This window comes from Neovison vison, chromosome X (assembly GCF_020171115.1).
Source record: "Neovison vison isolate M4711 chromosome X, ASM_NN_V1, whole genome shotgun sequence".
NCBI lineage: Eukaryota > Metazoa > Chordata > Mammalia > Carnivora > Mustelidae > Neogale > Neogale vison.
In genome coordinates, this window is record NC_058105.1 from 6,458,089 (window position 1) to 6,473,844 (window position 15,756).

Here is a 15,756-nt window from a genome sequence, read left to right on the forward strand (position 1 = left end):
GTTTCCCACCCACCAAGCAGGGAGCATGACATGGGCCTCGATTCCAGGATCCTGGGATCATGACCTGAGCTGAAAACAGACGCTTAACCCACCAAGCCAACCAGGTGCCCCCCCTGTAGCCATTTCTTATTGGGAACCGGCAACTACCATGCTCACACTGGGGAGCAAGAATATCCTGTCCCCTTCAAGCCCCTCTAACCAGACTAAGGATCACATTGACATGAGACAATCCTCTAACACCATTGGTGGGAATGCGAGTTGGTGCAGTCACTTTGGAAAACGGTGTGGAGGTTCCTCAAAAAGTTGAAAATAGAGCTACGTTAATGGGAGAAAATAAAATTTAATAGTGTACATGGAGGGAACCTACACAGGCATGGAGATTTCAAAGAAGTCATGCAGCGTGAGGTATATATGTCATTCTGAACTAAGGAAAAGGGGGTAGGGGGTCTGGGATTTCAAAGAGAAGGAATGCAGTCCTCAGGAAGAATGAGAAAGACTAAATGTCTGGTAAACAATTGCTTGATGGGCCCCTCAGTAACAGTGGGACACAGAGAGGACTTTGATCAGTCAGACACTGCTAGGTTCCTCCCTGTCCACCATTCCTAGTTCATGGTATAATGGTACATGGTGATAACTCTCTTCATGGAGCAGGGCCTCTACCTAAATTATTTTAGGCAGTTGTCTGGCAGGTAGAGTTTTTCCTGAATCTGCTGAGTTTTGATTGCTTTTTTAACTCAAAATAATCTTCATGCCAAAGTGGCCCTCCTTAGAGACGCCTGTTCTTGGCCCCCAACACTTGGTATGGTCCCTGTAGTATTTTTTTTTTAATTAAGCTAAGCTTTATGCCATTGTTCAAGGTCTTTTTTGACCTGTGAATACATTTCAAAAAGGAAGAAGTTTACTGACGTGCCTGCTGCAGTAGCCTCATGTGGGGTAGACTCATGAGCTGGCATCATCCCTTCATGGGCAGAACCCAGGCCCCAGATGGTCTAGATTGCCCCCATCATTTTCCTAAGCCACTGAACGTTTCATCCATTTATCTATTTACTGGATGTTACTAGAGAAAATCTTAGAGGGATGCACATTAATAGAAATATGAAACCTGGATCTGCGTTCAGTGATCTGAAACTCTAGTCTGGGAGAAAGGATCAAACTGCAAGAAAAAAAGGCACAGAACAGAAAAAGCCTCCCAGAAAACTGTCCCCGGGGATGGTGCTCCACCTTACCTGCCAAGCCCTGGGTGCCTGTTAACACAGCTGTGGTGGTGGTGCTTCAGAGAGAAAGATGGCCTCAGACTTCAAAATATAAGGGTCAATTCCTAATTTGGTCATTTATCAGTGTTGTGACCTGGGGAAAGTCATTTGCCGGTGGAGAGCCTCTGTTTCCTGTCAGGAAAAGGGGAGTGGTCATGTGCCAGGCTCTCTCATCTGGATGTAACCTCATTTATCAGTGTATATTCTGTATTCCTGCAATAGAACAAAGCTTCTGTGAGAACAGGGGCTGTCCTGTTCATCAGTGTATCCCGAAATATCTTGAACAAGGTTTGCCACACATAGTAGGCGCTCATACCTATTAGATGCACCGATGAGTATTGTATGTCACAGCACTGTGTCATTTTTATAGCACTCTCCAAATGTAACGTAAAGGGATTCCAAGAGCAGTATAGATAGGCTGGGTGGGTGGATTTTCACTTCGGTTTTCAGGCCTGCATGTGGTTTTGTCTGAAAAGCTTTGTGTGTTTCTGGGACTGTGCAGACAGCAGGTATTTGTACTGTTTAAGCTCTTCTCTAACACAGGAAACACACCTATGTTTTTAAATACAAAGTGCTGATTTTATATTTTTATATTGCATTTTCCAACTATTGCTCATTGTAGGAGACCAGAATTTGCCACCCCAAAATTTGTCTCTGGGATAAAGATTATTTATCCCAGAGACAGATTATTTAAGGAAGTGCAAACACAGGAGAAGCTCCAAAGACTGAGTAGAAGTTAACCTTTTGTAAGAGACATTTACATTTATAAGGTAAACCTCCCTTTGTTGGAGGTGTCTCTTGCTCTAGGTATCTGGGAACTCATCAGTGGAGAAGATAATGATTTAGATCTGCATAACAATCTCACCCTTATTATTCTGCTTCTCCTGGTCACCTCCCATAAATGACTTCTCCAGTCTCAACATCTTCTTTTGTCTTTAGCTGGAGATGGTATTTAAGGTGATGGCTTTGACCACTTTGGGGAGTCAGTCAGTTTTCCTGGATCTCTCCCACGATACAGGAGGTATCCATGTTTGATTTTTTCCTATTAATCTGTCTAATGTTAATTTAATTCTTAGACCAGTCAGAAGAAACGTAAAGGGTAATAAGCTACTTGTATGTAGATGAAACTTTCTGAGGACAGCACATCTGCTAACATTCTGTTCAAGAAAGAATGAAATGGCTGAAATTAGGTAGAAAAAAGCTAATTTAAACAGAGCAGTGCTCTGTTTACACACAAACTAATTGCTGTTATTCTAGGAAAAGAGGCCAAGACATCCATAGAACTCTGGCCATCATTCCACTGTCTATGCTGCTGACAGCCTGACTTGATCAGTCCATAAATACTCACCTAGGATCTGCAGTGTGTAATGTGTGAACACCCAGAATCCTTCAATTTAGTGTGTCTTGGGGAAAGTTGGCCTTAAAAATTCTCACTTCATAAACTTATAAAACCTAAGTAATTATAACATGTAATGGAATTTTTTTAATTATGAAAAATATTATTTATATTATATAAGAAGAAATTAAAAGAACTATAAATATTTTCACAAATGGTAATTTTTCTAAATTCAAAACCAACAAATCTATTCTTTTTTTTTTTGGAATTTTTTTTAAAAGAAACCCATAATCCCACCACTATGGCACAATTGCTATTTATTTTTGCTTATTCCCATTCAGTCTCAGTCTGCCAATTTTAATCATTTCAGTAACTGTATGATATTTCACGGAATTGAAAAACTTCTGCTTCTAATCAAGATGGCATGACTAAGGACCAGATTTAACTTTCCTGCCCCCATGACAAAAATGTATGAAATAATAGTTTTCAAGAAAATGGTCAGTCATTGGGCAACAAAGGACAGTGACTCCTAAGAGATGGGAAACAATTAGATAAGCCCTGCAGTTGCCACAGCAAGTTTCCAGGTGGCAAATCTGCTCCCCTTCACTGGTACCTTTTTTTTTTCTTAAATAGTTTATTTGTTTTGTTCCCCCCCACCCCGCCCCAGGCCAATTAACCACTGGTACACATGATTTTGTCATTTTAAGTTTATTTAAGCTTAGTGAATTTATGTTGATAGGCTAAGTAAAACATATGAACACACAAAAAATGGACATCTTAATCAATACCCGAGTATACACATTTCTACTGAAACATCCAAGAAGCAAGGAACTAAAAACTAAATTGATATATGACTATGATAAAAAGCAGAAGGAAAAAGACTGGGGGAAAAGGTCATATCCCATCTTATTGAATCTTATTGAATACCATCTCACCAGAATTTCTGTGAAATGCAAAGATTGTTACATCCCCAGCAGCATATCGCTTCTTTTAAGGAGTACAAAACATAGTGCGCTAGAATGGGGGGGTTGCGCAGTGTCCTGAAGTTCAAATGCTGGGATTTGATCCGGGCCAGTATGTTCCAACAAACAGGTTCCTTTGTAGAAAAATTGGCATGGGTCTATGTCTTAATCCAGGCTGAAAAAAAAAAACAAAACAAAATAAAACAAAACACAGCCGAGGCTCTAAAATTTTCAGCAGAAATGTAAAAGATTCCTGTGCTAAACCAGGTACTTGTATTTCATATGAGCAGTGAGCTGCAAACTGTTCAAAAAGGATCTAGTCATTAAGGAAGCGGAAGGGGATCATTAAACTCAGAATATGACGTGTACAATTTAAAGCAGCAAATGGCTTCAACTGAGGCACCAGGGTTAGGGAAGAGAGCACTGGGTTTGAAGTCCTTGGACTCTCTCTGTCTCTCTGCTGCTGCCCTGCTGTGTGACCTTGTCCTCTTTGACACTATCAAAGGGGGAGGTTGCACTAGAAGCTCTTCAGAGCCATTCCCATCTCTGTGTAACTATAGTAAAGATGTTTTTTGGTAATAATACTTCTGATTTCAACCTACATTGAAAACATTGAAGACTTGAAGCAGCTGTTCAGTAGCCTCCATCTGGCAGGCCCTCTGGTGGCAGTGCCCTTCTCCCATGGCTGGGTTAGCATCCTACCAACACCTGGGAAAGGTGTTTTTTTTTTTTTTTTTTTTTCTCTTCTTCTTTTCTTTTCTTTCCTTTTTTTTTTTTTCCTTTTATCCTCTTTGGCCACAGCCTTTGAGTGACACACAGTTTTCTTAGGCTTGTGCTTTTAGTGCATCTGTACTGTGTTTATTTTCTCAGTTTTGTCAGAGTATAGCATGTGGCACCTATAATCACTGCTTATTCCCTTCCAGCAATATTTTTCAAGGACATGTTTCATGATGGTTTGTGTTCTGCCTGTGTTTCCTGTTGTTTATGTATCTGTCTCCAAATTGAAATGTCATTTTCTCCTCATTTGGAAATTCCCAGGATCAAGTTGATATTGGAACAGTTGAGCAGTATGGCCCCCAAGAGTCTGATCATGTAATTAGGATAGAATCTGATACATCTTATGATTCCAGCACATCGTCCCTGGAAAGCATACTGGCATCACCAGGTAGGTACATTTGGATGTGTGGATAGGGATTGTCAGAAGAAAAACTGTGGCCCACAGGGTAGTTCTTGTTTTTTCAGAGGATGAGAATGTTCTGTTCATAATGATGCAAAAATCACAAGACTGAACTTATTTCATCTTCTGTAAGTTTTTTTTGAGATGATGATTTGAGCGTGATGAAAGTGAATATCTCATCAATGGTTCAAGTGCTTGGGAATGGTATTATTCTGTCCCATTAACATTTAATCTTCTAAAGATTGGTGCTTGCGCTCAGCCCTTGGAGGAGTAGCATTTCATCTCTTTGTACTTTCTCAATCTTCACTGCTATGCCGCAGTGGTTGCAGTCCAAAGAAACCCCTTTTTTTAAAATTTTTATATATATATTTTAAAGATTTTTATTTATTTATTTGACCGAGAGAGATCACAAGTAGGCAGGGAGGCAGGCAGGGTGAGGGAAAGCAGGCCCCCTGCTGAGCAGAGTCTGATGCGGGGCTCCATCCCAGGACCCTGAGATCACGACCTGAGCCGAAGGAAGAGACTTAACCCATTGAGCCACCCAGGTGCCCCAGAACTTTATTTTTTAGAGAAAAAGAAGGAATAGTTATTTGTCTCGTTGATATTTAGGAAGGTAGAATCAATCATTTTCCAAATGTGATATGCCTTCTTAGTACTTTTGGTCCCCTTGATACCACTGTAAGAAAGTAAAATGGGCAAGACCAAAATGACTCCCCCACTGGGGGACAGGGAAACCCCTTGTTTGTTTTTTTTTTTTTTGAATGTACTATTAGAAGAATTTTTAGTATAGGACAAAAAGGATAGTCTCTTAGAAACAGTGATACTTACTATGTAAGTTTCAATATTAAAGACATTTCATAAATATAATTGTATAAAAATACAAAACTTGAGGCGGTCCCGGATGCTTAATGCAGATCCTGTCCTCTAATTTGGTGATCCTAGCATGGAGTCTTTGCATTGTGGAATCTTCATATATAGAACTAATTTTTAAATAGCTCGCTAACCTAATAGCTAACTAACTAATAACTAACTAATAACTAACCTAATATCTAACTAAACTGATAGCTAACTAACTAATACTTCTATTTTTTAATAGCTAGCTAACAACTCTTGCATTATGGCTGCGAATCTCAAATTTTGTTTAAAAAAATCTTTTCAAAACAATTGATGGGGGGGAGTCCGTGAACCCATGATTGTGATTTCTGAAATGTGTAAGGAAAAATTTTAGTTTTGAATTTGCACACAGTAAAGTTCACTCCTTGGGATGTATGCTCCTGTGGACTTGACAAAGGCAAGGAGTCCTGTATCTGCCACCACAGTACCAGACAGAACAGTTCTGCCATCCCCAGATTCCTTTGTGTTGTCTTTGAACTCCAGCTCCGTCCCTCATTCTCTGGCAACCATTGGTCTGTATTTGGTCTCTGGTTTCCTTTTTCCAGAATGTCACATAAATAACAGAATCATGCAGTATCTCACCTTTTTGGTCTGGCTTTGTTAATGAAATGCGTTCTAGAGTCATCCATGTTGCATGAATCAGTGGTTCATTCCTCTTTCCTTGCTTAGTAGTACTGCACCTTGTGCATGTACCACAGTTATTTGTTTAAAAATCTACTCATCTGCAGAAGGATATCTGAGTTGTTTCCATGTTTTTCAGTGACTATATATAAAGCTACTATAACCATTTGCATAGAGGTTTTTTGGTGTGGATACAAATATTTAATTGACTTGGTTAAATTCCTAAATTCCTGGGAGCTGTACAACTGGGTCCTATGGGAAGCATGTGTGAAAGAAACTGCCAAACTATTTTCCAAAATGACTCTGCCCTTTTGTATTCTTCAAATAATGTCCAGCTTGCTTTTTTGAAGGAGAGTCATTTCTCAACACCGCCATCAGCACTTCCAGAGCACTCCAGAGATCCCCACATTCTGGGAAATGTACATTTTGGGAAGTGATTTATGATTATGTTTGATTTGGTATTATCAGTTGGAAGGTACCAAATTTCCAGAAGCATGGCCCGAAGAATTTCATGATGAAAAGACACTCAACACGAATGGTTTGAGTACCTAGCCATTTACACTTGGGTGGGTGGAGGTAAAGTGAGACACTCCTTCCTTTTTCTTTATTTTCAAATATGAACACATTTTTAAGGAATGTTCTGAATTACTCTTGGTACCTGGCACATCTAATCCTTAACATGGAACAACGCTGGACTCTCCTGTTTTTATGACTTATAAAGGCAATAAAGAGAAATCTGTAAATCTTATTGATAATGTTGGTACTTCTGCTTTCTCGGTCACGCGTTCCACTGGGCTTTCTTCTTCAGTTGCATCATCTTCACAGAGCTTTGAATTCCAGCCGGCGGTGGAACAGGTGTCTGATGTGGATGAGGTACAACCAGAGGACGAGCTGGAAGAGGTGGACTGGATGGAGCAGATGGATGAGGTGGATGAGGTGGGACAAGTAGATGAAGAGGAAGAGGTGGAGCAGATGGAGCAGATAGAGAAGCTGGAGCAGGAGGGGCAGCTGGACCAGGTGGAGGAGGACAAACAGCTGGACCGAGTGGAGCAGGAGGACCAGGCGGACCAGGCTGAGCAGGAGGCTAGCTCACCCTCCAGTGTAGCTGCTGGCATCAGTGATGAGGTACCTCTCGGAGTCTTGCTCCACATATTTGTCTGGACCACTAACCCTGCAAAGCCCTGAATCTGCACTCTTGTGTTCAAGTTTGCTTTGTACAAAACATCCTATTATTATCACTCTTTCTGTCATACTGCATTTTCATATGGGAGTCCAGTGGATCCTAGCAAACAGGGAGGTGGGAGGTTAAGAAAGACAAAATCTCTGTTCTCCTTTTCATGTGAAATATGTGAAGACACTTTGGGTTTGAGAGAAAGTTTGGGCCAAATAGGCAGCTTATCTACTAAGAAAAGGCAGTATTTTTAAGAGCTGTATTCCTTATCACCTGGAATGGGATGCTAACCATCTCAGGAAGATGACTTTCCTGGCTACCATGCCAACACCTCCCCGCCATGAGCTAGGTTTCTCCAACGGAGGTTGTTTTTTTTCAGTTTAGAAACATGCCTTTCAGAATGCTTGTTGTATCCAACCTTCAAATGTCAGCACCAGTGTAAGGTTCGAGACCAAATCAATGCAGTTGGATTTACTACTCTGTTGCTCTTCTCTCTGCAAATTTGTGTACATAATCACAGATTTGGAAAATCATCTTTTATAATAGCAGGATTATTAAAATCAGGATTGGAAGGCAAGATAATGAATTTATGGTCTGTTATGTGGAATTGTGTACATTAATTACAAAGCCCAAGATGAGTCCCTCCCTCTTTTTTTTTTTTTGAGTCCCTCCCTCTTTTAAAATCAAAAGAACTGAGGGCTAGAAGACAGTTGTTTGAATTTGGCCCCAGCCTTGACCTTGCTACATCCCTGAGCCTCAGTTTCTCGACCTCGAAATGGTCTGCTTGCCTTGCGGGGATTTCTGGACTGCTGTGAAAATTTTTTGAACAATTTAAAAAACATTTCTGTAGCAATCCATATTGTCTTTATTTATATCTTTATTTGCCAAAAAGCTGTGGTTCCCCTTTCCCATTGACAAGTTTCTCTTCTGCTTTGAATAAAGTCATAACTAAACTTTAAATGTAACTTTTATTTACAATAGTCAGAATAAGCAGCAATGAGTGTGGGTAGTACAGCCCTGCATGTGGTAGCGTATTGGACTTATGTGGGGTACCATGGATTGACAGACTGGAGTATATCCAGAAGCTAGAGCCCAGGATGGAGAGAGGCTGGAAAATGTCATGTTGTCAGTAGTGGAAGTTAGTCACCGTGGAAGGCATTGGAGAAGGGAGATTGGCAAGGGACAGGAAAGCCTGCTCCAAGTAGCTGCACAGCTGTCGTGCTCCTGAAGCGGAAGCGAGTCTCCAGTGCATTAAACTAGGGTGGAGACCTAGCAGCTCAGGGCAGGCAGCTCTCCACTCCCCTCAAGAAAGCCATTCTCAGATGCGTTAGGTCCCTTCCCCAGGTGGTGTACTCCCTCCCCTTCAGTGGAGAGGTGTGAGACAAGCTTGGTAGCTCATCTGCCAGGGACAGCAGAAAGAAGTTCCTGCTTGGAGAATGGGGATTTGAATGTGATAACCTGTAGGGTCTGTGGCTGCTAATCCCTAGTTTAGAGTATTTTATTTATTCATTTATTTATTTATTTGCTTAATGAGTGCCTCCTTTTTTGTATGAATATCTACATAGTTTACAACAAAAGAAGGACAACTGGGCAATTTTCACTGGCTTAAAAATTCACAGAATATTTTATTACAAGTTAGAAAAGCAGCTTGCGTGTTTTTTGCTGTCTGTTTTTAATAACTCAGCTATGCTCTTCCATTAGCCACAGTATACGATAGAATAGACTCTTGTTTTTGTTCTCTAGCGGTTGCATGTATGTGTGCCTTCTCATCATTAATATTGGGACTGTGGCTCTCTCATCTTGTTTATGCACACAGTGCCAACCCAGATCAAGGCAAATAATAGCTTCCACAGATAGTTCTTTCCCAAGAACCCTGCCTCTTCCTTCCACCCTCAGCCAGTCACTTAAGAAGCCGTGTCCATTAATTTCTTTCAAATGTGTCCCTTCCTCTCTATGTCTCCTGCCTCTGGTCTGTTTCAGGCCCCTGTTATCTCTACTGTAACTGTGTATGGAAGATATGTACTTTCTAGGACGTTGTGAAGGTCAGATCCATGAATTTCTTTGCAAGTGCTTAGAGGAGTGCCTGGAACAAAGGAAGCACCATTTGAACAACTTCTTCTCACCCCATTGCTAATGGGGTATCTGATAGACATTTCCCACGTGCTTTGTCTGTGATATGATGGCCCACTGAGCTCTGACTCTCCCACTAAGGATATTGGGCAGGTCATTGCTTCACACTTTGGGGCCAATTCCATGGTTTTATATTTTGAGGAAAAAAAACAGACTGCATGATTCCCATGATCCATTTCTGATCTTGAATTCTTGGATTCTCTAGCCATTTCTTCAGACTTTCTAGTCATGAAGGAAATTGGGAGTGCAGGAATCATTCTCATTCTCAGTCTTTGCAGACTTGGCAATAGAAGTCTGGTAGGATTTGGAGACCCCGGTGTCCCTATCTGTGAGCCACAAGCAATTCCTCCCCCACAGTCAATACAACTACTGCCATCAATTATGTCATACATCAACAAGCGGGAGCTGGAGCTGATGAAAAAGTTCAGGGAGCAGCTGGAAGAGCAGACACGGATGCTGCAGGCTGACATCCGAAGCCAGCGGGATGCGCTGGAAATGATGAAGGAACAGCTTCAGAGAATACAGGATTCTACCTTTCAGGTCAGAGGCCAGTTCCAAGTAAGTAAGTGGCAGAAGGGAGAGGTAAAAAGAGACTTTGACAGTTGTCAGTCAGTCAGTCACCGGGGTCTGCTAGGAGGGAGAGCAGCTGCTCCAGGGTGGCAATGGGGGCATTTGGAGTGGTCTTCAGCAGGGACTTTTGCCTGTGCTGTCTTTTGGCTGTAGTGGCTGAGATCAGCCCAGCCAGGCTCTGGCAGTGGCAGACACAGCTCCTATATAGCCAAGGTTTCCCGGGGGGCCTGTCCCACTCCGTCCCAGGCATGTCCTGTTCTCTGAGGAAAGGTATGGCCTCTGAATAAGACCTCCATGATACTGTGTCCTTCCAGATGCAGCCAACCATCTCACACCACCTTGACCATCCTGAGTTCCAGTCTTTGGAGCCAGTGCTCAAGAAACAACGCACTGAGCAAATGAAGGAGTCCCTCCCAGACCTCAAGGAGATCAGTCTTTCCTGTGGTTCCTGTTCACCCTGCTCTTTCAAATTCTCGGAGGAGCTGGAGGAGACTTGTGATGACTCCAAACAGGTATGGAAAGCCTGTTTCAACTGGGGAGCTGAAAGGAGATTTTATTGTCATAAACACCGGGGCTCACCTGGTTCTCCTGAGGGGTTGGTGCCTCATCAGTTGGCTGTGATTCATTTGCCTGTGATAAAAATTCTTGGCGAGGTAGACCCAGACACTCGTTCCTAGGCACACATATGTGCATCCCGGATGGCAGCGCCTTGTGCCTGGATAAACACATAGACATCACCCTGACCACACCCGCAGGCGCCAGGCTGCTGTCATCTGCTCTAGGAGAATGGAGGAGGGCTGTTCAGTCGGCTTCTGGGGGACCCTTGGGGGCACTGAGGTCCTTTCGTCTCTCCTTCTGAAGCCACTGCTGGAGGGGCAGGACCCGTTCCTGCAGCAGCCGTTGCAACAGGCACAGGACCAGCTTCTGTCAGAGCAGCAGATGCAGGAGCAGCCCCAGCCGCCAAGCACCGTGGTGGGAAGGCAGAATCTGCAGATATACCTGCCAGGCCGGGCCAGCGTAGCTGTGCCCCTCTATGAGGACCACATGACGTTCGTGCACACCCAGCCCATCGTTCCTGTCCAGTTAGCAGCTGGACAACAGCCCTCTGGCTGCTATCAAGGCAATACTCTGCGGGACGAAGAAGATGACAGCCCTAGGTAAGAAGTGCATGGAACAGTGATAAGTGCAGAAGTCCCTGCTTTCCCCTTATGGCCAGACACTGTGCCTGAGCCCATGAGTGACTTACCCACAGGGCACCCAACCCCCCTCATCAAAAGCAGTGTGCTCCCACTCACCTTGCTCTGTGGCTTCCAGATCCCCGCCTCCGCATGCGCAGTGTGTGGCCAAGCATGTGCTGGTGGAACGGAGGAGATTGTGAAAATAGGAGGCCTAGCTAAGCTAGGGAACTGGCAGATCTTGAAATCGCTTGGCTCCACCCACCCAAGCCCAGTCTTACAGCACGGGATGTCTAGAGCAAAGTCTTATGTGCCCATAGCTGAGTGACTCCAGAGCTCCCAGCTTTCTTCTCCCACTCCACTGTAATCTGGTGATCACAGCAGACCAGAAGAAGGGGTCTCCACAGAAGTGATAATCTATGCGAGGGAAGTGGGTGTGAAACAGTTGCTACATGTCCATTGGATACCAAGGAGCTAAGCTCCCAGAAGAACTAAGTTCTCAGAGGCTGTATGAGGACATGAACACATTTTCTGCTCAGTAATAAGTCTGTGGTCCCAAATGCCAGAAAGAGAAGGCTCTGCTCAGCAGTGAAGGGGTTGTAGAGCACATACTTGGTGCCTAGTAAATAATTTTGAGCGAATGCCAGCTCTCTGAGCAGGCTTCCCAGAGCTCTCCAAATTTCCTTCTGGGCCTCCCCTGTAGAATCAGTGACCCTGATATGTCTGGTGGGTGGGTTAGTGCCATGTTTCCCACAGGCCTGATCATCAGAATACACTTGAGGAGGCTGTAGGAAGTACAGATTCAGAAGTCCCTATTTACCCAAGATAAATGGGGCTCTTGTAGAGACAGCACTGGATTTGCAGGGAGGAACTAGCCCGGCAGCCCCAAACAGAAACAAAGGGCATGTCCCTGACTTTGGATGGGTAAAGTGACAGGCCCAAGGCCACAGAGATCACCATTGTGGGATATTCAGGACTGTCCAAGTAATACAAATAAAACCACTGGAGCCAAAAGACTAATTCACCTCAGTCTTTACATTCACCTTACTTCGGCAAATGGAATCTTCTCTGGGCAAGGTGAGGATACAAACCTGTGAATCCTGATTTAACTACCAAAACCAGTTGTGCCATAAGCACCTACCAAAGAACAAGGTGATGGCTCCTGGGTCATGGGTCTCAAACCCATGTCACTATAACATGTTTTTTTCAGTTTTATTCCTGAGGAGCAGCAGAAGGTGTCCATGGTATATAGCCCGGGCTCTGACACAGTTGCTTCTACCAGCTTTCCTCAGTCTCCCATACATTCTGACTCCAGCTTAGTCACCCTGGAGACCCCACAGGATTATATCCAGCTTTGGCGACAGCCACCAGATTCACAGCATCACCTTTACCTCCAAGTGAATAGTTGGACTTCCAGTGAGCAGAACAGCCTGCAGGACCAAGCTACCTGGCCCCAGGTATAAACCTTTCCTTTCCCCTATGCTTCCCAGCCTAGGTCAGGGCATTTGGCATGGAGGCCAGGCCCCTTACCCAAAAAGCACACACCACAGCAGTATGCTCTGGGTGTGAAATCCAGACTTCAGAGCTCAGTAAATTCAAGAGCAGTTACTCGCATGGCGGCGGCACACGCTGCTGTGTCAATTGATTCCCTTCAAGTTTCCATGAAAAAGTGAGCTGTCCTCATGGATCTTAAATACGATCAGAGGTAAAAACTTCCCTAACTAACCCTAACCCAGACCCCTTTCTGAACTTGTGGATCATTCATTCTGCTGCAAAATCCTGGGCCTCGTGTGGGTGTGGTTCATTGTACTAAAAAATGAACCAAGGGTCCTACTGTGCAATGTGCTTGGTGTTTATCCACAGGGAGCTCCAAACTTGCCAGGAAAGACCCCCACCTCAGGGACCATCTGCTATGGTCATATTTCCAGGGCAGTGTTGGCAGCTGATCCAGATGGAAGTCATTTACTGGGTTTGGTCCCAGAAAGACTCTCAGCAGGCCCCTTGGGACCAAACACGCTCAATGTGACTAACAGTACTTATAAAGGGTGTTTTAATTCTGGCTTCAGAAATCTTAATGGAGCCTAACCTCTGATTTTTTAAAACTAATGACAACAACAAGGCAAAAAGAACCTAGTAAGTTAAGGCAGAATGAGTGAGTTTGGAATTTTAAATGGCTAAATGTGTGGTTATTTTCACATATACACCTTGACGAGCTGGGCTGCCAATCCTCCAGAAAGTTGACTCACAGGAGGCACTGCTCACATGAAAAGAGGACATAGATGCTCAGTGGACCCTGTGGTTCAGTTCCCAAGGCAAACTCTGGTGAAACCCTTCATCATGTCTGCTCTCAGAGCACTACCATCTGGATGGGCCCTTAGGAGCAGAGCAGCTATCCCAAGGAAGTGGAAAAGGGAGGATGCCTGGAAGGTTGTTGGGAGAATGCAATATGACGGGAAAGGTAACAGCAACCCACACTGGTATTAACCCAACAGCCTTAGCTGGCAATCAGGCTCAGCATGGAAGTTACTTAGGTTGAGCAGAATAATAGCAGGGTCCAAGGATAGGGCCAGGGAGAGAGCTTCCAAGCCTTTGGCTAGCCATGGCTGGCAGAGAGGCCTGGCTAGGGAGGGCCAGACACAGAACCTCATAGTCTTAGGCATGAAGAAAACTTTGGGGGAGACCAGGGCAACTCTTGCTGGTCTTTAAGACAAGATGTTGTTGGAAGACAAAAGTGGAGAGGAACCCCATTGTCCCCATCTGCACCTTCTGCCAGCGCCTTGTACGTCTGTGTTCCAAAGACATACTTCTCAGAAGCTTGCTGACTTGGACTAGAGGGAAAGTTTCACCTCGTCCACCTTTTTCTTGGCAGGTGTCAGCTCCTCAGGCAAATCCCGAGGCTTTCCAGAACCCTGAAGAATACTCACCAGACCATATCAGCTATTTTATGTCTGCCGAGCAGTCTAGCTCAGACGAGAACCAGCACCAGAAGTGCTTTCATACTGAACCTTGAAAGAAGAGGGACAGACAGGCCAATGAGGCCTGCATGGCCAGGGGACCTCCAAGGCTCACAGAGTCCCCTGGAGTAGGGGTTGGGGAGGGGGAGGTGGATATTTTCTTTTCTTTCCTGATAAGTTCTGTTTGGGATTGTCGAGCACAACCCATTTCTTGGAAGAGGCAGCCTGTGATCTCCAGTGTGCTGATGTGTGACAGGAGCCAGGCCCCAGCAGGAGACTGCTGTCCCTTACCTTCTTGCCTGGCCTTGCACACACCTGTTCTACCATGGGCGAGCAGGCTGCAGAGTCTACTCAAGTTCAAATACCATTTTTTGTTTTTGTTTTTGTTTTCTGCTGAGAAACATTTTCCAGCATGGTTTATAATCTAGTAGGAAGCTGTTTTGTCTTAAGCCACAGTCATGCTGGGGAAATCACAGGGAACAGAATTCCAATGGAGGAAAGCTGAAATCAGATGAACACAGGTGCTTTGTACTAAATCACAGCTCCAGTGCTCAATAAATATCTTTCATTGCAACTCTCTGTGAACTTATGATTGGTCTTTTGGAACCCAGAAATGGTACTGACCTAGTTGACTGGTACTGGGGTCCTGAGTAAAGGGCTCATTTCCTGGACTTGAGCCCCTCATGGGCACCTCTGCTCCCTGCCACATTTCCAGAGACCGATGGCTTCTGCCACCCTGACTAGCCGTGTGCCCAGGCCCTCTGTGTGGCTGAAGCCTGCCGGCTCTTTCATTGATGGTGAGGGCAGCCACAGGCTTACTGGGCCCAAACCAGTGGGCCTAGACTAGGCTACCCACTCTGTGGAGACCATGCTCTGCCTCACATATCACCTCTGAGGTGAGCCTGGGCGCATTGCATGCATGTTCCTTCTCTCCTGCCTGTAGCTTTTCCTCTAGCGGGGGTACTCCCTGGAGGGAAAGTGATTTGCTCTCTGGCTAGATACCAAGTAGAGCATCTTTCCAACTGTCTACACAGGGGCCAAGAGGAGGGCAGCAGGAAGCACTTGAACAACCTTATCAGAAGTCATCCTGAGCCTTTAATTTCTGTCTTAAGATAATGAGTCATTATCTTATTACTTACTTATTACTTACTTATTTTGAATAAGTGAGAGGAAGCCCCCAGTCTCTAGGGACAAGTTAAAGGGGGCACATGAGGCCTCACACACCCACAGGAAGATTTCGGCATTCTTCAGGAAATCTGATCTCTACAAGGGTGGTCTGGACTGAATGTGTCCCTCTCCAATTCATGTATGGAAACCCTACCCAACAATGTGATCATATTTGAAGGTAGGGCCCTTGGCAAGTGCTCAGCTTCAGATGAAGTCATAAGGGTGGGCCTCCCACAGTGGAATTAATGCCCCTATAAGAGGAGACACAAAGAGCCTGCTCCCTCTCACCTTGTGTGCACAAAGAAGAGGTCATGTCAGCTCAGAACAAGATGGTGGCTACTTACAA

At 44.5% G+C, this 15,756-nt stretch overlaps 1 protein-coding gene across 1 annotated transcript in view; it reads left to right on the forward strand.

Moving 5' to 3' along the window:
* PASD1 (PAS domain containing repressor 1) overlaps window positions 1-14,299 on the forward strand; it is a 56,738-nt gene extending 42,439 nt beyond the window's left edge. Inside the window, exons 10-17 of the mRNA XM_044234491.1 lie at window positions 4,590-4,716; window positions 7,052-7,260; window positions 7,315-7,368; window positions 9,902-10,084; window positions 10,429-10,626; window positions 10,976-11,271; window positions 12,500-12,746; window positions 14,159-14,299. Coding sequence (XP_044090426.1) covers window positions 4,590-4,716; window positions 7,052-7,260; window positions 7,315-7,368; window positions 9,902-10,084; window positions 10,429-10,626; window positions 10,976-11,271; window positions 12,500-12,746; window positions 14,159-14,299 — 1,455 coding nt within the window. The remainder of the gene's footprint in view (window positions 1-4,589; window positions 4,717-7,051; window positions 7,261-7,314; window positions 7,369-9,901; window positions 10,085-10,428; window positions 10,627-10,975; window positions 11,272-12,499; window positions 12,747-14,158) is intronic.
* Window positions 14,300-15,756: the final 1,457 nt, after the last annotated feature.